Consider the following 23,470-nt stretch of genomic DNA (forward strand, 5'->3'; position numbering starts at 1 on the left):
GAAATTTGCATGTAGGTAAACTTTTACTCAGTTGAAGTCCAAATTTTCCAGTAATTAGAATTATGGGAATGGTTTGGTATGTCAGTTTTAAGACAATTCAAGGATTGTTATGAGAATTCTTTTGCTATTGATGAAATTATTGTCTGTGAAATTGGATCAGATATTCTATGGAGAATTCCATGCAGAAAACCAATTTTATTATTCAATTTGGTTTTGAACTGGAATTTCATGAGCATGAGAGCCAACCTGACATACTCTCTTGAAGTTATGTAATTTGTCTGTTTTGTAGGAGGACGTTAAGGTAATACGCTTCCTTTTGTCTCAGGCATTCTGTGTTTTGGCCCAGGCTCCAAAGTTAAAGACAAGGCAAGATAAGAACCCTTGAAGTGAATGATTTAAGACAGTCACTTATAGAGAATGGGGTGCTTGTCAGCTTGCCAGAAGCATAGAAATATATCTCTGCACCCAGCTGGGTGCCGGTTCAGCTGCAGAAACTCAGACCTTCTCTCTAAACACAGTGACAAAGCAGTTGGGAGTGTGCGATCTCTGGATTTTAGTGGGAAATGGTTGGTTGAGACCCTGGTGATTGATTTCTCTGTAAAAGAGTCAGTCCAGTATTGAATTTCTTGACAATCAGATCAAAGATTGCAGTTGCCCAGGGAGTGGCCAATCTTTAAAAAAAAAAAAAAAATTGGTGGACAAGAGAAGTGTAATATTTCCCAAAGCCAGAGGTAATAGCCTGGAAGACAGCCAGGTGTGAGTCATGGGGAAAGAATGCTACACCAGCAACTGCTCCTCTGTGAATTCCGCTGGGGCAAGAGTTGAGTGGCATTTGCAAGGAATCTCTTAGCCAAAAAAAATTCATTGCTTGAGTTAGGAAATAGTACAATGTTAGAGGGGGGAGAGTGGGTGGCGATGAGAGTAAAGAGTTCCCAAGTCCAATCCGAGAGAAATGTTATTTGGACCTATGCCATGACATAAGGCCTATATTCCATATTGCAGGAGCACAGTGCCTTAAGACCATGTCCTTTCCCTCTCATTTCTCCACCCTCTCCGCCTCCTAGGGGAACCAGAGGCAGCATGGTGAGTGAGACAGTCTACCCCCGCCCCCACATACAGAACTGCAGAATGTATGGGTAGGGTCTAAGCTGGGATGGGGAGAAGCTATGAAAGACAGGAATTATGACACTGGATTGGTGCAATAGTTTAATAACCCCAAATAAGACTGTACCAATATCCAAAAGGCACTGGAAGGTTGTGGCCTCTGTCCAATTTATTGGGCAAACACAGAAAAGTGGAGCCTAAGAAGCAGGTTTATAGAGCTGTGGTGAGGAAAAAAAGGTTGTTTTCAGCTCGCTCCTCAGTAAGTACAGCTAATTTTATTAATCCGCCTGAGTTGTCACAGCAAACTTTCCTATCCAAGCATAAGATCACCTTTCACAGTTAGATATGGAGCTGATGACAAAATGTCCCACATTGTGATCTCAAATTCATATCATTCAGTGAACACAGAGTTCACAGATTTAATTTGTTGAAAATATTCTTGTTTTCATGGCCTAGTAGGATATTTAAGTTTTCTCTCTTTTTCTACCTCTGCCTATAGAAATAGGAAATGTAATCAATTTGGGGAAATGGTTATCTGAGAACGTTTTGTTTTACTGGAGAGTGTTTTCTTCTTCTTGACCATATCCTTCACCCATGACTCCCCTTTCTCTATTCACTCCCAGCCTGACTGAAACAAGAGAATGGGAAGAAATATTAATATCATAAAAAGGATATCTAAAAAAATAAATTGAAGTTGGTGAATGAGAGAGACATTTGTGTAGCATACTACTGGAAGCTCACATTGAGGAAGGCGATTAAACTTAGAATTTGATTTTCATTTAGGTAGTCCATCTTGAGGTTCCATGATTTTGAAGCTCTTGGTCCTCAATCACCCACCTCTGCCCTGGGAAAATCCTGTGGAACAGAGGGAGGAATGGGCAATGGTGAGGAGCTCTGCTATTAAGGGATTCAGGACTGAGGGATGGAGGGAAAACAGATTGACAGGGAGGGCCTATAATGCAACTGCTATGACAGGCATCTTCGGAATGGAGTCCTCTGTCTGGAAACCGAGCTACAGACCATGTGGAAAGAAATTAAGCCATTCAACAATCTCTGGCTATCTTATGGATTTTATATGGGCCAAAATATCCACTTCTTCCCTTTTTTTAAAAAAATAATTAACTGACACATAAAAATAAAAATTGTAGATGTTAATGAGATGCAATGTAGTTTTGATACACGTATAAATCGTGTGCTATTGAAAACAGGTTTAGCATATCTTCTCAAACATTTATCTCTATATTCTAAAAATGTTCAAAATGCCTTTGGCCATCTCTAGTTCAGTCTTTAGCCTGTATCTGGAGGTGCTGCTCTAAAACAACCGTGGAATCAAGTCACTCATCTTACCCCTGGCCCCCCAGCATGAAATCCCTAACCCTATACTAGGCTCGCCAACATTAGTACCTCTCTGGCCTTCATGTTGACCTCTCCCTTTCTTCAGTCCCCAAGAGCTGGTAATACTGTAATACTGCTTATCTTTGTATCAAGGGCCCCTATAAGCCATTCTCACTTTTGCTCCAGATTTTAATACATGATTGATTATTTATGTATTTCTAATTAGAATTTTCTTTCCCTTCAGATTTATCTGAGTATCTCTTATAAATTCTTGATATCTTTCCTTAGAAATACGTGCTTCTGGATATGCCATCCCTGCATCCCAATCTGGTGAGGCTCCTTTCTATGTTCTTCAAATGCTAGCACTTTTTCTTGCCTAGCGCTTGGCACATTGTGCTAGAGTGAGGTGCATACAGGCCTGCCCTTTGCTCCTGCTGCAGGGGCCTCTATAAGAGCAGAGACTTTATTTATTGATTGATCCTTAACACCCAGCATATGTGTGGCATTCATTAGCTACTTGATGACACTTAGTCAATGGGTGATGTTAATGTTTTCTGCAGGACACATTTTATTTTGAAAGTAGATTTAAGAATTAAGAATTGGCTTCTTATAACCAAAAAAAACCAGTATAAATTTTCTAACACTTCTTGGCAAAAATACATATTTTGATCTCAGTATTCATTTGATCAGATACATGGAAGGACTTTCTTTCTCTGGGATTCTGGGGTTGTTTATACTTCTCTTTTATGGAAGTTTTAGATTTATTATAAAAATTTAGCTCTCAAAAGTGCTTCCTCACTACATTGTTAACACACAGGAAATTAAACACATCTCTCCATTGAAGTTTTAGGTTACCACACAGTAGGTATTCATTATTGCTTGTTTAATGATTATCTTATAATCCTTTCAGAAAAGTGATCCCCCTAGTGGCTAAACTACATCAATACTTTTTTTTTTTTTTTTTTTTTTTTTTTAATTTTGATAAAACCACAATTTGGCAACATACATAAAGTAAACATTAAGTTTCATTCTTTTGGTTTTATGTGATATATACTTTTGATATATATAATACTTGTGTTTTTTGTATTAATGAGAAGAGGAAGATATGGAAGAGAATTTATTACTAATGCCTTAAAAATACAAACAGTGCATTCTAATGATTATTGATTTAATGTATGCCTTTGAGCAATAATAATTCTTTAAAAAGACTAAAGAAGAAAATATTTTTAGGTTTTATGGAAATATTAGTAAATATTTAAAGTAAAACTTGTTTATTATTTAAAATTTTTTAAATATTTTTTTAAATTTTTTTCTACATTGCTGTGAATCTAGTCACAGGGAACATAGTGGCTTAGTGATATACATTTCTTATCTAGAATCAGATTATGGATGGATTCATAAGATTGTCCCTCTTAATATTTGACTTGATGCCATGAGTTTCCAAGAAAACAAATTTTAAATCTCTTTTTATCTTCTCTTCTTCATATTAGTGGAGCCTAACATTTGTGGAAAAAAATATCCTTATTTGATCAAAAACATTCTTAGCAATTTTTGCATTGGCTCTCTGGGGATGAAAGTAGCAATAAAATGGGGTAACTCCAATTTTCATACTTACTGCATGTGTACCTTAAATAATTACCTTCCAGTAGTTTAATGATATAATAATAATCTACTTTTTAATTTATGCTTATACTACAACTACATCCATAATTTAACATGGCTAATTTGATTTCATAAAACATCTAGTCAAAAGAGCTTTTTTGATTTTAAAAGGCCTTTAGAGTATCCATACTTGTACTAATAAAGCGGAGATTGCTCAAATATATTTTGGGGTTCCCCTTTTTAAAACATTTCTTATTTGTACATTTTGATCATACATACATTTATTCATTCTTTTAGCAAATATTGAGTGAGCATCTACCATGTGCCTGTCTTTAAAATACAATGAGTAATTCAAGAATTTAGGGAGTGGGGTAGGTAATGGTAGATAATTATAAACAGTGTAGTAAGTGAAATGATGTTTGCTAAGTTCAGTTCTCAAATGTCCCCAAAAGGCCCATGCTAAATGTGTGATCACCAGGATGGTGCTGTTGGGAGTTATTGGAGGTTTTTGAAGTTAGGGCTGGTGGAAGGTCTTACATCACAGTGAGCATGTTCTGAGGAATGTATTGGGACCCCAGTGCTTTCCTTTCTTCTTTGAATCCTGGCCAAGTGGTAAGCAGCATCTTCTATCACAAGCTTGCTGCCATTAAATGTGTCATCAACACAGGCCCAAAGCTATAAGGCCAACTGTTCATGAACTGAAACCCACGAAACTGTGAGTCCAGATAAACCTTTGCCTTTATAAGTTGATTTTCTCAGGTAGTTTATTACAACAATGGAAAGCTGTCTAACACAATGTAGATGGTGATAAACTCTTGTAGAAACACTGGGAAGAGTTGCTAACTCAATAAGAGGGTATCTAGACAGTTTCCAAAGGGAAACTGTTGTGACTTAATGTATAGAGGGACATTAATCAGGGAGAAGAAAATTATTAATCAGGGAAAAGAAAATTATTAGCTTATAGGAATATGAGCAAGAAGAAGATGTATAGGAGGAAACACAGACAGTCTCTGGTGGTGGCTAGCAATCTTTGACATTGCTTGGCTTGTAGCTGTGAAAGTACAGTCTCCATCTTCATCTGATATTTTTGTGTGTCCATGTCTTCACAAGATCATCTTCCTATAAAGGCACCACCAGTTGCATTGGATTAAGACCCACACTAATAACCTGTTTTATCTAGATTAAATCCACAAAGACTCCATTTTGAAATCAGATCACCTTCACAGATGTGAATATGTGCGAAGATTTCAAGCATATTTTGGGAGGTTTACTCAACCCATAACAAGATGACATGATTATGTACATAGGAAATCGTAAGGAATCTACAAAGAACTAGTGGAATTAGTAAACAAAAATTTTAGATGAAAAAAATTCAATGCACAAAAAAATTGATATTTAAGTTGATTAGGTACACACAATTGGAAAAAACATACCATTTCATTTATAATGGCAAAAAAAAAACTATTTCAGTGCAAATTTCGCAGTGAAAACTATAAACATTGTTTAGAGCAACTAAAAATTAAAATAAATGGAGGACCACAATATGCTCATGAATCAGAAGATTCAAGGCTATTATGATGTCAATTCTTCCTTTACTTATCTGTAGATTTAAAGTAATTTTAATAAAAATTTCATCCAAAATTTTAGGGGTAGGATTTTATAAGCTGATGCAAATTATTTAGGGTCATGAAAGCAATTTGAAAAGGAAAAAGAATGAAGCTGAACGACTAGATTTCAAGTCTCATTTTAAATTTACAACAGTTGAAAATACTATAGTATTTTGGAAAAAAATAAAGGTCCAGTGTACTGAATAAAGAATTCAGGAACAGACCCACACAAATATGTTCAATTGTTTGCTAATACAGATGCCAAAGCAATTCAATGAGGAAAGTAGAACTTTTTCAAAAATGGTTTTGGAACAAATAAATATTTATATTGTAAAAACATTTCTTTAACCATTCACCATTATCTAAATGTTAACTTGAAATGGTTTATAAACCTAAATATAAAATGTTAAACTATAAACCCTCAGGAACAAAACAAAGGAGAAAATCTTGCAATCCTGAGGAGGCAAAGTTTTCTTAGATAAGACAAAATAAAACTCGAAACCCTGAAATAAAAACATAATACACTGGACTTTATCTGGATTAAAAACATTTTTTTTTGAAAGAGGCCATGAAGCAACTAAAAAGCCTAACCACATAACAGAAGAATATATTTACAAACAGTGTTTTTGACAAAAGAGGAGAATACATGGGAAACTCTTATAATTTAATTAGAAGAGAGCCAGTAGCAACAGGGGAGCAAATATCTTGTGTTAACTTAATGGGGCTGCCATAACAAAATACCAATACTGCAGACTGTGTGGCTTAAATAAGAGAGGTCTATTTTCTTACAGTCTGAAAGTTAGAAGTACAAGATTAAAGTATCAGTAGATTTGGTTTCTTTTGAGGTCTCTTTCTTGAGCATGCATCCTGCTTTCTGTGTCTTTTAACCGTCAACATTCTGTCTGTGCATGTTTCTTGTGTTTCTCAATGTGTCCAAATTTCCTATTATGATGATGTCAGTCAGATTGTACTACATCCTACCTTAATACTTTATGATACTTGAATAGAAACTTCATAATACTTGTGCAGATGTCCTATAAAAGAAGAGTTATAAATAGCCAACAAGAACATAAAAAGATTACAAACACATTAGTTTTGGGGCAATAACAAATGAAAACTATAATAAGATATAAGTACACATTCATTAGAATGCCTAAACTTTAAAATATTGTCAATGTTAATAATAGAGCAACTAGAACTCTCATAAACTGCTTAAAATGAAATGGCACAAGCACATTAAAAAAAATGGGCAACTTTTAAAAATGTTAACTATACCCCTAGAATGCAACCTAACAATTTTGCTCAAAGATATTTATCCATTATAAGTGAATTTCAATATTTTCACAAAGAGTTTTACATGATTAATCATAGCAGCTTTATTTATAATAGTAAAAAAAATCCCTAGGAACTACCTAAGTGCCCATCACTAGGTGAGTGAATAGACATATCATAATATAATTATTAAAGGGACTAAGTCTCATCAATAAAAAGTAATAAATTCCTACATCCAGCAATATGATCAATTTCAGAACCAGCACACAGACTAACAGAAGCCATAAACAAATAGAACATGATTCTACTTAAGTAAAATCCTATCAAGGAAAACTAATCTACAGTGACCAAAAGTAAGTCCATGTTTGCCTGGGAATGGGTAAAGAGAAGGTTAGGAAATTACACAAAGAAGCTTTTTGGAGTGATAGAAATGCTCTGTATCATCACATGAAATCATTGCACTTAAAATGCCTGCATTTAATTGTGTATACATGATGATTCAATGATGTTCATTTTAAATAATTAGCAATTTGTTTTTCAACTTATTCCATTCTGGCTTCTGGAATGACATTATCACTAGGACTGCTTTTGCTAAGGTCCCCCATAACTTCCACATTTCCAAACTCACAGCATTTTAGACTCACAGCATCTATTCTATTTCCACTAGACTGTCCCCATTAGCTGTGTTCCATACCTCTGGCCTCTGGGAATATACTATTTTCTCAGCTTCATTTTTCTTTTTTCTTTTTATTATGACAATACTCTTTTGTTTTTATTATACCTCACGAAGTTGGCTTTTCTCAGTCATTCTTCTCTACCCAAAGTCTATATAATAGAGTGCAGTCTCAGAATAAATCTGTAACAAGACATATTATGATTCACAATCTGAAATATCTTTTAAAGAGGTTTATAATGACACTTTAAATAAATAAATTACTTTATTAAATTTAATTCCCCATCCCCTCATTCTAAAAATTATTTTGGCTAGCATACTCAAATCCAATATATGCATTATTTATTTTAGTTCCTCTTTATGACTCCTTTTGTTCCAGATGACAATAAAAGTCAAATAAGCAGCAGAAGCAATAATTTGGGCAAGATTTGCTGTCTCCAGAGCCTATATACTTAATAATGATATAACATTTTTATGAATAAAACTAAAAGTTGTGGTTTACTATTCATAAAAACTCAGTTTGTCTGTGTTGTTGAAATTAGTTGTGTTTTCCTTGAGAAGAAAAACAGAACACATGAAACTTCAAATGATTTTTAAATGTGATGTCTACTTCACAACAATTCTAAAGTAGTTGGACAGTGATATTTTAAATTTATGCATACATGATAGTTGCTTTCCTTTTAAAATATGCCTACTGGTCACCATAGTAACAGATGCTGAGTCTCCTCTATGTGCCTCCTGGTGTTATCAATGTGAATAACAGCACAGTATTAGACTCAGAGAAAGGCAAGGAACAAATCCAGAGCAGCACACCATAAGTCTTAATAACTTTAGTGCTCTTAATTTTTATTTTAATCTAGAGAATATTAACATCCATTGTCTTATTATTATGTAATGATAAACTAAATATTTCCTTTCATAGGTATAAAATATTAATATTAACGCAAACATGATTTGCATCTGTATAGAAGAATAGCGAGCACCATCAATCACCATCCTTTTACACTGCTCTGTGGATTTCAAACAATGTGTTTCCACGAAACCACCAGCACAGGTAAAAACAGAAACTGGTCATTCACTTACATTTTGTAATAATTATTTATTTATACTAAATAATAATGCTAAGCAACAACAAAAAATTATAAATTCTTAAACATTTAAAAGATAATCAGACTAATAGATTTTTCTTTAAGAATGGCTTATTTTCTTTTTCTTTTCTTTTTTTCTAGTTGTAGCTGGACTCAATACCTTTATTTTATTTGTTTACTTTTATGTGATGCTAATTATCAAACTCAGTGCCTCACATGTGCTAGGCAAACACTCTCCCTAAAAATGGATTTTTTGACTAGAAGATCTTTATCTTCCTCCCAAGGGAGCACTTCCTTCTATCCTTTGTTCTTAGATTTCTCATTATTTTTCTCCTTCCTAAATAAGCTTTTGTTTGTTTGTTAACCAGTGTTAATCTTTTTAGAGACAGAAATGTCATTGAAGCCTGGACCTTAGGATGGTTTTTAACAATTATCTCTCCACAGGAATGAATATGAAAATATATTGGTATTTATGTCTCTCTCTGCACCCTTATCTATCTACTTATCTATCTATATCTATCTCTGCATCTCTATCTTTCTATCATTCATGTATCTACTTTTCTTTCTATCTAGAGAGAGAGAGAGGAAGAGAGAAAGAAAAAAATAATGAGATATTGAAAATGAAAATGTTGGAAATAGATAGTCTCTTCAAATGAAGCAGGTAAATTTTACTTTTACAGTGTGGAAAGTGGGGATCAGAAAAGATCCCTTCTTTTTCCTCATTTACTGCAATAAATTAATATCCTGTATACTTTAATTGGTATATTTTAAAGCATTTTTAAAACTTTGAAAATAAAATTAAAAGTGAAAACTCTTTAAAAATATGTGCTACCTCTCTCCTATGAAACTTTCTGCCCAATCAATGCATGATGGCCATTTAAAGGAGTTGTGGTTGAAAACCCCTTACCATGTTAGCTATAAATGAACCATTTCTGCACATAAAATTGGTAAAAGCTATTGATTGATAAGAAAAATATCTCCAGAAATAGTATGCTTCTATGACACTAAGTAGAATAAATATTTATGACTTTAAAGAGTCATTTAGGTATTTTTATTTTATATGAGCTCATTAAGGCAGTTTGCCATTACTATGCTATAATTATTTCTTAGAATAAAGTTTCAGCGTATATGCAGTTTTAAAAGTAATTGACTGGTACTAGACAGGGAAAAATTCCTGTTTGCTTCATCACTTTCAAGGTATTAATTGAGAGCTAACATCTATAATTTTAAATAAATTTCTCAAAGCACATGAAATGTAAAGTGAATTATTATTTAATAACTGTACTTTAGTTATGGATATTCATTAAACCACAACACTTCAAGTCCTGATTTAGTTTGGTAACTCTTACAATTTCTTCATTTAGGCATTAGTAGTAGGTAGTTATTATTTTAAAACTGTATACATTCACATACAAATATACATTTAAACTGTAACATAAAAATTTCAAAACAAAAACAATTGCTTTTAACATCATATTATCAACATATGAAGAAGATGTTCTCTTAGATGTTATTTCTTAAAATAATGGCATCTTGGATTAAAGAGCTTGGTTATTAGATAGGCACTCATGAATCATCTGTTATGTAAGAGGTCTCTATCAGAAAGAATTAACTCTATTTAAATCAGTCAGACACTATGAATTCAGGCTATTTTTCTTGCTTTAGAAACAGCCTTGTAATATTTGAATGAATGTTACCATACTATTTGAAAGAAAGACACATATGTCATTGCTTCCACTTTGGAAAGTGCCTATCTAGTCTTCTTTCTGGCTCACCAAATAATAAAATTACATGCATAATTTTCACGTAAGGTTTAGATATGAATTCAGTACAGCTTACTGCTGTTTTCTATAATTTAGTGCTTCCTTTTACTAGATCCTGGACTTTGACTGACAGCCAACCAAGAAAATGAACTCCACATGGCTCTAGTCATCCTAATTCTATCAGAAGTAGCTGACTGTCCTGTTTCTCCCATGAAGAATCAGCCCAGGTGTATCTGTATTTGGCAACTTTATACTTCTGTTAATCTCATTAAACATATATTAAAGTGTGCGTTAAAAGTGGAACACCACATGGTGTTAGACTCAGGAGTGAGGTCACAAAGCAGGAATGGTTAACAGATAAAAATAAGTAAATGAATGAAAAGCAAACTTTCTGCCATGAGAAGTTTATAATCATCAGGAGGATGAATCAATAAAACCATAAATAAGATCATTAATATTGGGCAGTAAGGTTAAGGATTTATCCTATAAAGTTTTTAGAAACATGAGAGACACTCACCCAGGTACTATAGTTAGAGATGGTGAAAAAAAGGAGACAACACAGGAAAAGGTTTCTTTGGTCAAAATAGTATTTGGTATTCTCTTGATTTAAAGAAACTCTTGATCATAAAATTAGTTGTTGAATTACCTACAGGCTTTTGAGGAAGAAAAAAAGAGAAATAGCTGGTGAGTTGCTCAGCAACTACTTGAGTTGTCTTCCACTTAATTTCAGAAATATTAAGATATACAAAAATTTTATTTTATAATTTGCTCATTAAGTCCCCAGTTTTCAATTCTTCAACTATTGTAATGAAATTGACACTGATGCATTATATTAGGTCGGAAATCATAATCTAGACCTTACATATATTATTAAAGTAATAGTTATTATTATATTAGTATATTATAACTATATCCTTACATAATTATATTATATATTTTATACACTATATTTAACTTTTTATTTTTTAATTTATTTTTTAGTTGTAGTTGTACATAATACCTTTATTTTATTTATTTATTTATTTATTTATTTATTCATTTGTGGTGCTGAGGATCGAACCCAGGCCTTGCACATTCAAGGTGCGTGCTCTACCGCTGAGCCACAACCCCAGCCCATATTTAAGTTTTTATTGATTTTTCCACATTTGAGATGATGGGATGAGTTAAGAAAATAGAATTACACAGTTGATTACAGATGCTGCAAGTTTAAAGTATGCATGGCATTATAACCAAGTCTTTATGTGCTTTGTTTTATTTGATTTCCACAGATTTCTGAAGTCGATTCTGTTATTATCTATACATAGTTACAGTCAATCTAATGTGGAAAATATTAAATGGCTGACACACATTTCCTCAGTTGGCAATCACTGACTTTAGTCATTGGGCCTTGATTGGTGGTTTACACTGCCTACAAATAGTGGTGAATATCCTTTATTAAATAAAGTCTAGTGATGGAATTGTCAAGTCCATGGACTTTAGAATTAGCCTACTCAAGTTCAAATCCCAGTTTTGCCACTTACCACCTGCATGGGCTTGGGCTCTCTTTTTAAGCACTTAGTATCTTAGTTACCTCTCTGTACCATTTATTATGATTTTATAATATCTCTTTGGTGTGTTTGTTTTGAAGATAAAGAACCAAACACACAGGAAGTCCTTATAACAGTGACTGGCACAGGGGAAGAATTAGTTATTATTAATTGATGAAAGCACTGTGTTCAGTTCTGGGGAAAAGAAGATGAAAATAAAGGTAAAATAAAAGAGACTAATTTCCATGTTTGGTTACATAAAATTATGGAAGGAGCATAAGACAAGAAGCAAAATCACTAAGGATGAGTACATAAATTACACTATAACAGGAAATGACATAAAAAGAGTGGGAAACTTGGACATGTAAGGAAGAGCAGATCCTTGCTAGGATAGTGCAGGTTTGATCCTGTAGGCAAAAAGGACCTGAAAACTTTACAGGAGTGTATCTTGATCTAACTAGGTCAAGCTGGCAATCGGAGGACAGTTTAGAGGAATGCAAGAGCAGACAACTGCAAAGAGCATTTGGGAGGCCTGTGTGTAGGGAGCAGAAAACATGAGAAGACAGGAGTTATATTTGGGGTGGCAAAAAAGCAAATGAAGATTGATTGGAAAATAAGGAAGAACTGGTTAGAGGTCACAATGATATAATTTTATTTGCATTGTAACTTGTTGGACCCAAGAGCTCCTGATAGGATACTTAGCTATTTGCATAGAATCCATGATCACCTCAAAGTTAGTGATTAACAAAAACTGTGTCTTGGACTTAAAATTCTCACATTCACCAGAAAATAGAAAGTTATTGCACTTAGTTTTTCCCCTACTGCTGTCCTTCAGGAGTGTATTTGAATAGAACATCGTAAGTTGTCAGAACTGGCAACACTTTAATGGTGATTTTATGGCAAGGTTTTATTACTAAGAACAGAACACCAGATCCTTTTTCCTTCATATGGTTTCAGAAGATTTATTTCTCATTCTAGACCCACTGAAGAGTATTCAATCAAGTTATTGTGACATTTTCATTGACCAAAATGCCTATTTCTTGTATGCTAGTGGAGCCATCCCTTTGATATCAGACAAAATCAGGATGATTTATGTTTTGTTGGTGGCAATAGAATTTGAAGTTACATATTTCTGATTAGAATAGTGTGGAGTTACAAAATAAACACCAAATGTTTAGTGTAAATAAATACTCAATAAGTTTTTTGAGGCCCTATATGTTTATCACTGTGTTAGGGCAATAAAAAATGGCTAACAGTGCCATTTCTGTAGCCAGTTGTTTTAATTCAAATTCTGTCTTCAATCCTAGCAAACCAAATTCAATGACACATTAATAGGATCATCAGTCGTAATCAATAGGCATCACTACTTACAAACTCTTTGACCTTGGACAAGTTACAAAACTTGTCTGTGGCTAAGTTTCATTAGGGAAATGCAGAGTGAAACCCCAATGAGATATCATCTTACCCCTAAAAATGGCCTTATTAAAAGGGCCAAAGATAACAGGCATTGGCAAGGAGATAGAGAAAAGGGGACACTAGTACAATCTTGATGGAAATGTAAATTAATACAGCCATTATAGGAAATTCTTTCCTCAAAAAGCTAAATCCCACTATGAGAATTTACACAAAAAGAAATTGAAGTCAGCTGGGTGCGTGATGCACTCCTGTAATTCCAGAGGCTCAGGGAGCTGAGGCAGTAGGATCCTGAGTTCAAAGCCAGCTTCAGCAAACTTAGCAAGGCTCTAAGCAACTCTGAGAGAACCTTTCTCTAAATAAAATACAAAATAGGGTTGGTAACATGGCTCAGAGGTCGAGTGCCCCTGAGTTCAATCTCTGGTACTCGCTCCGCCCCCCCCCCCCAAAAAAAATTAAAGTCAATTTTTTCCAAGAGATGCTTGTATTGACATGTTCACACAACATTTGCCCAGTTGTGAAATCAACCTAAGAGTCCATCAATAAATAAATGGACAAAGAAAATATGGTATGTATACATACTAGAATAGTATTTAGCCTTAAAAAAATGGAAATTCTGTGATTTGTGAAAATATGTAAGAAATTAGAGAGTATTATGCTAAATGAAATAAACCAGGCATGGAAAGACAAATACCATATGTTCTCATTTATATGTGGGATCTAAAATGTTTTAACTCACAGAATCAGAGAATAGAGTGGTGGTTATCTGTATCTGCTGGGGGTAGAAGGATCAAGGAGACCATGGTCAAAGGGCATAAATTCTCAGAAAGGTGGGAAAAAAATATATAGATATATGTATATATCTATATATTTAGTTCTTTTGTATAAAATGGTGAATATAGTTAATAGCAGAATCATACACTTCAAAATTGCTAAGACAATAAACTTTAAATTTTTAGCATGAAAAATGTTAAGTATTTGAGATGATAGACATTAACTATTTTGATTTAATTATTCCACATTGTATTCATAAATTCTAATATCGCCTTGGACTTCATAAAACTATACAACTATAAACTGTCAGTTTACAACAACAACAAAGAAAAAGCAATTTTCACTCATTCTCCAAGATATTAAAGAAAGAGGGGGCTTCTATAGGCACCAAACCAGGCAATCAATATTTCTTATACCAGTCTAAATAGATTCTGAGAAATTTTTTTTTCCATTAGCAGAATTGAGAATGCTGAATGTGGTTGTATATAGTGATAATAATCTTCAAGCAAAAGCCTCGCTAGGCAGAAAGAACATGATATTACAAAGTGCTTTGGATTCTTAAAATACCATTTTTTATAGAGCCATAGTAAAATCATTTGCCTCAGTAAATATGAATAATAGTAGCAATAATAAGTGGCTGATTATCATATTTTTCTATTTAGTTTTATGTGTGTTTTAAGAGCCATTTATGAAAAAAAGATAATTTTTCCACGTGAGGTTCAGTGTTATGAAAATGGCACCACTGGGGTCATTTCACAGGGTATTCCTTATTCCCCCTAGGACTCAGAGGGAGTTTATCTATGGAATTAGAATTTCAATTGAAGACTTTTGCTTGCCTGAGGGCTTAACAAGTCGCCAAGTTAGTAGCTGTAGCAGTCCCCCTGCTTAGAATAACTTCCACCTAATCTAAAAATACCTTTGTAAAGTTATCAATGGAGATGCAAATTTGCCTCCCCACACAGTTTAAGAAAGCTCTGCACTGAGCAGCCACAAGATACTAGTTTAAAAAAAAAAAGTAATGCACTCCACTATTGTCATGTATGTAAGAAATAAATTTAAAAAAATAGAAAAAAAGTGAATAAACAGAAGGATCAGTAGAGGAAAGGGAACAGGGAAAGAAAGGAAGCTTAAGTACTAGGGACTTAATTATTGAGTAAGTTATATTTCATGCATTTATAATTATGTCAGAATAAATCTTAATGTCATGTATGACTATTATGAACCACTAAAACAAATTAAAATTAAAAAAATCATCTCATGACATGTAAATTTTAGTGAAGGTGGATTATATATCCTAAAGCCATGTGTAATTATGGGAATTATAGGGCAAACAGGATGTTTACTACTTACATATAGAAAAATCTGGAAAAAAAATTTTTTTTTCGAAATTAATTGAAGATTAAAGAAAATGTTTCTTTGTTGATTCTTTTAAAAAACAAAAGAAACTTCTGGGATACCTGTAGGAGTTGCATAAGCCAGAGAGGCCTAGACTCTGACATCTACAGTTAATCATAAATTGATTCTTCAAAGGGGTAACTTGGAAAACAATGAATTTCTTCCCAGTCCTGATGCTTCAATTCAGTAGCCATTATGAGCAGGAACGGCCAAACAATAATTTATTCCCTTTGTCCTCAAAGACAAGGAGATAGAGTCATAACTGTCCACAGATGGTCTGGGCCAAGACATTAGCTGGATGACTAATGTTGGCTTGGATAAACAGGATACTCATGCAAGCCCACACTTTGGGTGGGCTTCATCCCCAAGACTAGCTGACCAAGGCCTTAGTCACCACCTCTGCCTCAGGTGGCCCACATTCATCCTCAAACATTTCATTTAGGCTATCCCAGAAAGGTAGCTGTCTGGTGCTGTGTTAGTGTTCTTAAACATGTGGGAGCTTTTTCAAATTAAGCACAGGGGAAGACAGTCACTGTGAAGAAAAGTTAGAGGAGAAACATAAGAAAGCTCAAGTATGAATGTTTTTGTCCAAAGTTCAGGGTCTAATGGTTGTCAATCTGAAAGCAGAGTGGACAAGGAGAACCTGCAGTCAAACATTAACTCCACCTGTCATTAATCCTGTCACTCTAGAAAAATGGATGCTCCTAATTCAGCTTCAGTTTCTCTGCAGTAAAATGGGGAAATCATGACCTTCCACAAAGTACTAATGGGAAGATTAAATGAAAAACAATAAATGTACCTTAATGTATTTTCAGTTCCTGGGACATGATAAATGCTTCAAAACATAAATTTGAACACAAATTTATATCCCCTCATTTGTGTTTTCCTTGGTTTGCTTTTGTTTAACTGTAAAACATTTTGAGCAGCCTGCAAGAGAAAAATATGCCCCTTCACCCGCCTCCATTCCATAGAGGACAGTAGAAAGAAGATTCTGTGGATGCCAAAGCAGAAAGATTCGGGAAATATACATGTAAATTGTGCTGACAAAAAATAAATTTTAAGAAAGTAAAGTGACGCCATAAAAATGTTGCCAAGACTGTTCTAGGAAGAGAACAGGCATTTTTATTATTATAAAGATGTTATGGGCAGCAAAAATTAATAATCATGATAGAAAAGGGGATAAAAAATCTCTTGATCTATCCTGAACTTCAAAAGCAATCCAGGGCACTTTTGATGTTGTTGAAGTCATATTTTCCTTTCTGTTGCCCACAAAATTTTTCATTTCATTTGAAAAAAAAAATCTAATTAACATATAGTACTTGTACATATTTATGGGGTACAGTGTGACATTTTAATACCTGAAGATAGTGCAACAGCACTTTTTAAATGTTTACTATGAAATAGTGGATGGAGACCATCCAGCCTCTTTTACAAAGGCAAATAGCCAAGGAAAGGGTTGCATTTGAAATAATGATCACAAAGTAAAAGGGTCCTTCTCCCATGACCTTTGAAATAGGAGGGTCACTATGTGAGAAAGGAAGATCTGTGGTTGTGACTTGACCTTTTTACTATGATTTGTCACAAGGCGGACAACAGCCTTCATATCCTACAAATGATTTCAAGGGAGAGAAAAATGACATCATATTGACTTTCAGACATGGCCAAACATAGTGTTGGGTTGCTGTCCACATTTTTATGGGATGCTCCTTGCTCTCCAGATTGTTTCACATTCCACCGGTGTGACTCTATAGAACAGTATGAGATTGGCCATTTGTTCTTGGCTAACAATATTATTTCCTTATTATTTACAACTTTGCTATGTTTGCTAGCTGTTTCTCTTTACCTGGGCATTCCACTTGGGCATGGTTTACCTCTTTGGAGATTCTTACCATACCAATTAAATAATAAAATTTAAAATGGGAATTCTATACATAGTTTATTTAGTTTCCTTGAAGTCAATGAAATTCCTGATATTTGCCCTAGCCAGTGATTTTCAAACACCACCCCCACATACTTCTTTTTGTTTATCTGGAGAATTTCTTCCTAAATCATCATAGTAACAGTTAAAACAGGACTACTTTGGTTGGGCAAGTTTAGGAAGAAATGCCCATTTATCATTTTTCTTGCCAACCATGAGGACATCCTTGAATTGAAGCTGAGTAGTATTTATTATCATGGAATCACAAAGAAGTTGAAAAACTATTGCCAACATTACCTATCTCAGCTCACAGAATCAACGAATTCTAAAGCAGTAAGACTCCAGACAGAATCCAGCACACATTTCCTATGTGAAGAAAAAGAAACTCAGGGGCAGAAAGGATCCCTAGATCAAGGCTGTACTGTTTGTTGGTGGTAAAGCCAGGCTGTTTCTGATCTCTCATTTCTCAGTGAAATGATCTTTTGTTGTGCTGGTTCCAAGGTTACCAGGGCTTGCCTTTTGGGGGTTGCAGTTTCTGACTACTTACTTTCTCTCAGTTTTGAGTCAGACAAATATTTCTGAGACTTTTGGGAAAATCTGTGCATACTCAACTGTAATTTTAAAATGGAAGTGGCAGCTCTACTTCAATGAGAAAGGCCACAGAGAATCACTTCAAGACCACTCCTTGTCATTCATTACTTTGGGCCACACACTTTTAACTACCCCCCTTCCCCCTCCCCACCAAAAGGCAGAATTAAAAAGTGTATCTGCTCCTTCAAAAGCAGGGCCTTAGAAAACTTGTCTTTCATCTGCTACAACAGATACCCTTTTCTTAGATTAGCAGTTATGCTGAGAGGTAAGGGTATGTGACACCAGAAGAAAAAGTGTTTTATTATTTCCAGGCTGGAAAACCAGAATACTGATATAAACTAGATATCCAGAGATAACAGGTCATGTTTCTCCAGACCCCATAGCTGCAGAAAGTCAGGAGAGAAGACAATGATTTTAAGACTGAGTCCTTACTTCATTTATTTATTTATTTGCTTTCTTCCACACCCCAAGCACAGTCATGATTTGTCTGTGACATTTTCTTTGCTTATTAATGATTTCTCTTGGTCCAGTCTTTTTGATGTGTATATGAAGTTGTTGCCTGTTATCCATTCTGGAGACACAATGGGCATTTAGATGTGATGAAGCTTTCTGAATGTTAGCAACTCATGCTCAATTACCTACCCCTAAAATACTCAAAAGTCTTAGGATTATGTATAACTAAAATGTTATATAAAAATGTTATATAAAACATTATGTATAACTAAATTTATAAAAAAGAATAAAAAAGTTTCTGGGAAAAATCTTAAAATAACTTTTCAGTTGTGTGTGTTTATATGTGTGTGTATGTGTGTGTATTCATATGTGTGTATTGAAATTCTTGCTTCTGAAGAGCAAGAACATTTGTATTATTTGATTTTCTGAGGCAAAATGTTCCATGGTTCCTGTACTTCTGAGGGTTTTAGTGACTGGATAAGGGAGTATTTTGTTTAAAAGCTTATTCCATTTGCTTTACTCTGCAGAGCTCCCTTCTAATTATTGTTATTGTTGCTTCAAGTGTGTGTGTGTGTGTGTGTGTATAATTCATTGTGGTATATTCAAACATGAACATAGCATAATTTGGTAGATTTTATTCCCCAATATGCAAGCAGTTCTGGGAAAGAGGTGGGGAGAGAAAAAGAAGGTACTGTAGAATGATGTTGATCAAATTATGTCATGTGCATGTACAGATATGGCATAATGAATCCCACTATTATGCACAATTAAAATGCGCCAATAAAAAAAATTCAATTCTAATTGGCATCTGGTCCTGATCATCCAAAATGTCTGTGGCTGATGATGACAGCAACAACAAAAAACAATTGCCTTATTCCACTTTACAAAAAAATTTAGTAGAAACACCTATGCCCTCTCCCCCAAATGATCACGGTTAACAACCAAGTACAGGAGGCCTTGCTCTTTAGTAGGAGTTTATAGGTTGTGCTTTTCATGCATGCAGCAGGATGGCCAGTTCCTCCTAAGTTTTAAGAAAACATGAAAACCACAAAGAATGTCTGAAATTATTTTCTCTTGGTTGGTGGGACAGATGCCTTTCCTCAAGGAAAATGCCTTAGGCCAAAACAAAGCCAAATTCGTTCAAAATATATTGTTTGGTAATTGCACAGACTCTGGATTTCATAAACTTTACTTTCAATGCAAGGATTTCACTTTTCTAAGAAAGGTTCATATGTGAAATGGAACAGGCACACAGGCAGAGGATGAAGTGTTAAGGAGAGTTGACAATGCCAAAGGCTAAGGCAGTTCAAACAACGACTACACAAGTACATTGAAAGGCAACCAGCCAATGTGGGTGTGATTTTTGTCTAGGGGTCATTCAGGAGCACCTGGCTGGCTTTATTTATAATGCAATTGTCAAATCAATCTGTAGAATATGGATGAGGTGAAACACAGAGGTGGAGTATTATTCTAGATCATCTGTAACTTTTCAAATACAACCTTCATGCTGAAATTCCAGGGAGAATGTAAGTGACTCCAATAAAGAAACCTGTCAGTCAGTCAAGTGTGTTTATTTATTATCCCCCTGTGCCAGGCACTGTTCTAGCCAATATGAAATGATACAAAATAAAGAGTAGTCATCACCCTTACAGTCTCGTTAGAGCAAATGGATTAAAACTGCAGACACACATACATTCCACGTGGGTGGTCAGGAAACTCAATTCTATGGATATGCAACAACCTCAATTAGAAAAGTTCTGATTAGAAAACTAAAGTTATAAAATTGGAAAAACTGAATAATAATGACTTATAAATAGATGAAAATGGATTCAGAAGGCATGTCTTTTATATGTCCCATTATGCCATTAAAATGGAGAACCACTCCCCTTCTGCACAGATTTACAAAACACCTTTGGAACACATTTATTGTGCAAATATGGATTTCCAGGAACAATGTGGATGAGCTGGTAAGTTGAATAAAATAAAAAAGCTGTATCCACTAAAATGTAAAATCCTTAAAGTCAAAGATCCACTACTCTGAAGATATAAATGGGAAAGGGGGAGAAAATGAAGGGGACTGATTGGTAAGGATTTCAAAGGGCAAATAAGCCCAGAATTCATTATTTAATTTTCTTTCATATTTTGCGTTTTAGTATGGGGATGGAACCCAGAGCCTCCCACAGGCTAAGCACATGGAACTACTTCTCTAGCCCCCAAATTTTAAGAAGGTAACAAGGAGAATAGAATATACCAAGCAGAGAAGTCTTGTTGGTTGTTCTCAGTAGGTGTCCAAGTATAGAAAGAGGGCTTGGCATTTTAGCTTGGCAGAGGAAGAGTCAGCTTCTGGTTTGGTCTAGTAGTATATCTCTGCTCAAAATCCACTTCTTAGTTTTAGGAAGGTTAGTATCTCTCATTGCTGCCCCAGCCCAAAGGTCTAGGTGGTTGGATTGTTTGCACTGACTTGCCTAACAAAAGGTTGGGTGATGCTTCTGATTTGCCTGCCTTGACACTTGTGTGATATTATCATTTTTTTTCACTGTGATTTTTTTTTTTAATTTTCCCCCAAGGCTTCACTTTTTTATTTCATTTTCTGATTCTCTGCTTGTGCCTTCAACACTTTCACAAGGATTTTCTGCTCCTCGATAAGGAAAGTACACTTGATCCTGTCACAGACACATGTAGCACACATGGAACCATCATAGGCCCCGCTGACATGTTTTTTCGTTTTAGACAACCTCCTGAGAACTTTAGGTCTCAGCACAAACCTCTCAAGTGGGGCTGGGCACGTGCCACACGCGGATTTTGGTGCTTTCTCAAGCATCTTGCTATAAAGGCAAAGAAGTCTCTTACCGGGGGTTCTGGGAGGCTTCATTGTGGTAGAGGCTGTCAGATGGGAAAGCTTATGAATGTATGTCTAATGACGGGCCCTTATGCGTGTCCCTAGACATAATTTCCAGTAGAGCCCGATGTTAATTTAATATTAACCAAATAGTATTCAAGTTTCCAGAGACTTTGGCCCCATCTCTTACTTAGCACAGTGCCTGACACAGTAGTCATTCAATAAATACAGGACTGTATTTATCCAACTATTTTGGCTGTTTGACTTTACTTTTGCTTTCTGCATCCTGTTTCAGAGATGCTTATTGGAGGGAAATCTTTGAATTCAATTTCCCTTTTTCCTTCAGTCCAGAAAATCTGGCCACGGGTCCTGGCATAGTCCTTTGGGACCGGGGATCCCCTTGGAAATAAATGACGAGGAACAGGAGCGCAGGAGGAGGAGGGTCGCAGGAAGTTCTTTCCCACTTCTTTCTGCCTTCGCAGCACCCTTCGCCACCCCCTCGTGCTCTGTACTTGGGGACAGGGGCGCCTTAGGAAAGGAAACCGGGGGCCGCCCTGGCGGCATTCCTCGCCGGGCCGTGTGGGTCCTGTCTGCAGTGAGCCCCGCAGCACCCCGGGTCTGTGCCAGCACCTGTTGGACAGCCAGCTGGCGGGCCGGCCGGCGCGAGCGGCCACGGCCGAGGCTGCCCCTCCCAGAGGTGCCGACCCCCTGCCACCCCCTCGGCAGCCCGCCGGACCGCAGCTCGGCCTCCCCCGCTCCGCCAGAGCTCGGCCCACGGCCCCCACCTCCCGACAGCCGCGGCAGGGGGAAGGTAGAGAAGGGGAGGGGACAAGCCAGATCCTCCCGGCCGCCCGGCCTTCCCTCTCCGCCCCGCGCTCTTCGAGACGCCGCGCGGAGCCCCGAGGTTAGCGCCGAGCGCCAGGCGTGGGGGAGGGGACGGGGCCCGACCGGAGCCCCGCGGCGACCCGGAGCTGCCCAACTTTCCTGGGCTTGGAGGAGCCGGGGACTCGCCCGCACAAGGTGAACTTTGGTCGCGGAAAACTCAAGCCAGGTGCTGGGATCCGTGCTTTGGCGGTGTGGACGCGCGCACAGTGCGCGCGGAGCTGCGGGTCAGAGTACCGCGGCCCCCTCCACTCGCGCCGGGCCGCCTGGGCCCGCAGCCCCCGGCCCCGCTCCGGCGCCTCGGCCCGGGGGACCAGCGCGGCGCCCTCGTCTGGTTTCCTCCCCCTCCCCCTTCGGGGGTGGGGGTGGGGCGGGGAGAGGGGCGCCCGGAGAGCCACCTCTATTGGCAGCTTTGTTATTGATCAGAAACTGCTGGCTGCGGAACTGGCTTCCAGACTGACTTGGCGCGACCCTTGAGTTTTCGCCTCTGTCCAGGCCCCCCAACTGACAGGTGCTCCCAGCAACTTGCTGGTGACTTCTTGCCGCTCCCCCGGCTCCCCCGCGTCCCCACCCCCTCTTTCCTCCCTCGCCTTCACCCCCACCCCCACCACTTCGGCACAGCTCAGGATTTGTTTAAACCTTGGGAAACTGGTTCAGGTCCAGGTTTTGCTTTGATCCTTTTCAAAAACTGGAGACACAGAAGAGGGCTCTAGGAAAAAGTTTTGGATGGGATTATGTGGAAACTACCCTGCGATTCTCTGCTGCCAGAGCAGGCTCGGCGCTTCCACCCCAGTGCAGCCTTCCCCAGGCGGTGGTGAAAGACTCCGGAGTCGCCGCTTCCCAAGTGCCCGCCGTGAGTGAGCTCTCGCCCTACTCAGCCAAATGCTCCTCTTCGGGCTTCTCCTGCTGACATCTGCCCTGGCCGGCCAGATTCACGGGACTCAGGCTGAGTCCAACCTGAGTAGTAAATTCCAGTTCTCCAGCAACAAGGAACAGAACGGTGAGTCTCTCCCCCCATGCTCCCCCCTTCTCGATTCTCGCTGTGTGTGTTAACGTTGGCATTGTGCGTTGGTGTGTGATGTAGACCAGCTCGCGAGGGTATCCTCGTCTCTCTATCCATGCAAATGCGCGCTCCGTTCATTGGCGTGGACTTTTGGAGGTTACGTGTAGTTTGCAACTTTAGGAGTTGCCACAAAACTCTTAACAGGGCAACGCGAGTGCCACTGCAGCCCCAG

At 37.0% G+C, this 23,470-nt stretch overlaps 1 protein-coding gene, 1 long non-coding RNA gene and 1 pseudogene across 4 annotated transcripts in view; 2 read left to right on the forward strand and 1 right to left on the reverse strand.

Moving 5' to 3' along the window:
• The first annotated feature begins 1,050 nt into the window (after nt 1-1,050).
• Nucleotides 1,051-10,752, forward strand: LOC143406507 (uncharacterized). Its single transcript, XR_013092200.2, has 4 exons — nt 1,051-1,083; nt 2,728-2,769; nt 9,255-9,342; nt 10,557-10,752. It is a non-coding gene; the product is annotated as an uncharacterized LOC143406507 (long non-coding RNA).
• A 10,340-nt stretch (nt 10,753-21,092) lies between these two features.
• LOC143405853 (large ribosomal subunit protein eL34 pseudogene) lies at nt 21,093-21,416 on the reverse strand (annotated as a pseudogene).
• An 822-nt stretch (nt 21,417-22,238) lies between these two features.
• Pdgfc (platelet derived growth factor C) overlaps nt 22,239-23,470 on the forward strand; it is a 203,503-nt gene continuing 202,271 nt past the window's right edge. The window contains exons 1-2 of one of the 3 annotated variants that reach the window (XM_076864463.2): nt 22,239-22,373; nt 23,009-23,235. In XM_076864463.2, the coding sequence (XP_076720578.1) occupies nt 23,118-23,235 (118 nt within the window). In that variant the 5' untranslated portion in view covers nt 22,239-22,373; nt 23,009-23,117. Of the gene's footprint in view, nt 23,236-23,470 lie in introns of all 3 variants that reach the window. The other 2 variants (XM_076864462.2, XM_076864464.2) reach the window with 2 other exon arrangements.

This window comes from Callospermophilus lateralis, chromosome 8 (genome assembly GCF_048772815.1).
Source record: "Callospermophilus lateralis isolate mCalLat2 chromosome 8, mCalLat2.hap1, whole genome shotgun sequence".
NCBI classification, from domain to species: Eukaryota; Metazoa; Chordata; class Mammalia; order Rodentia; family Sciuridae; genus Callospermophilus; species Callospermophilus lateralis.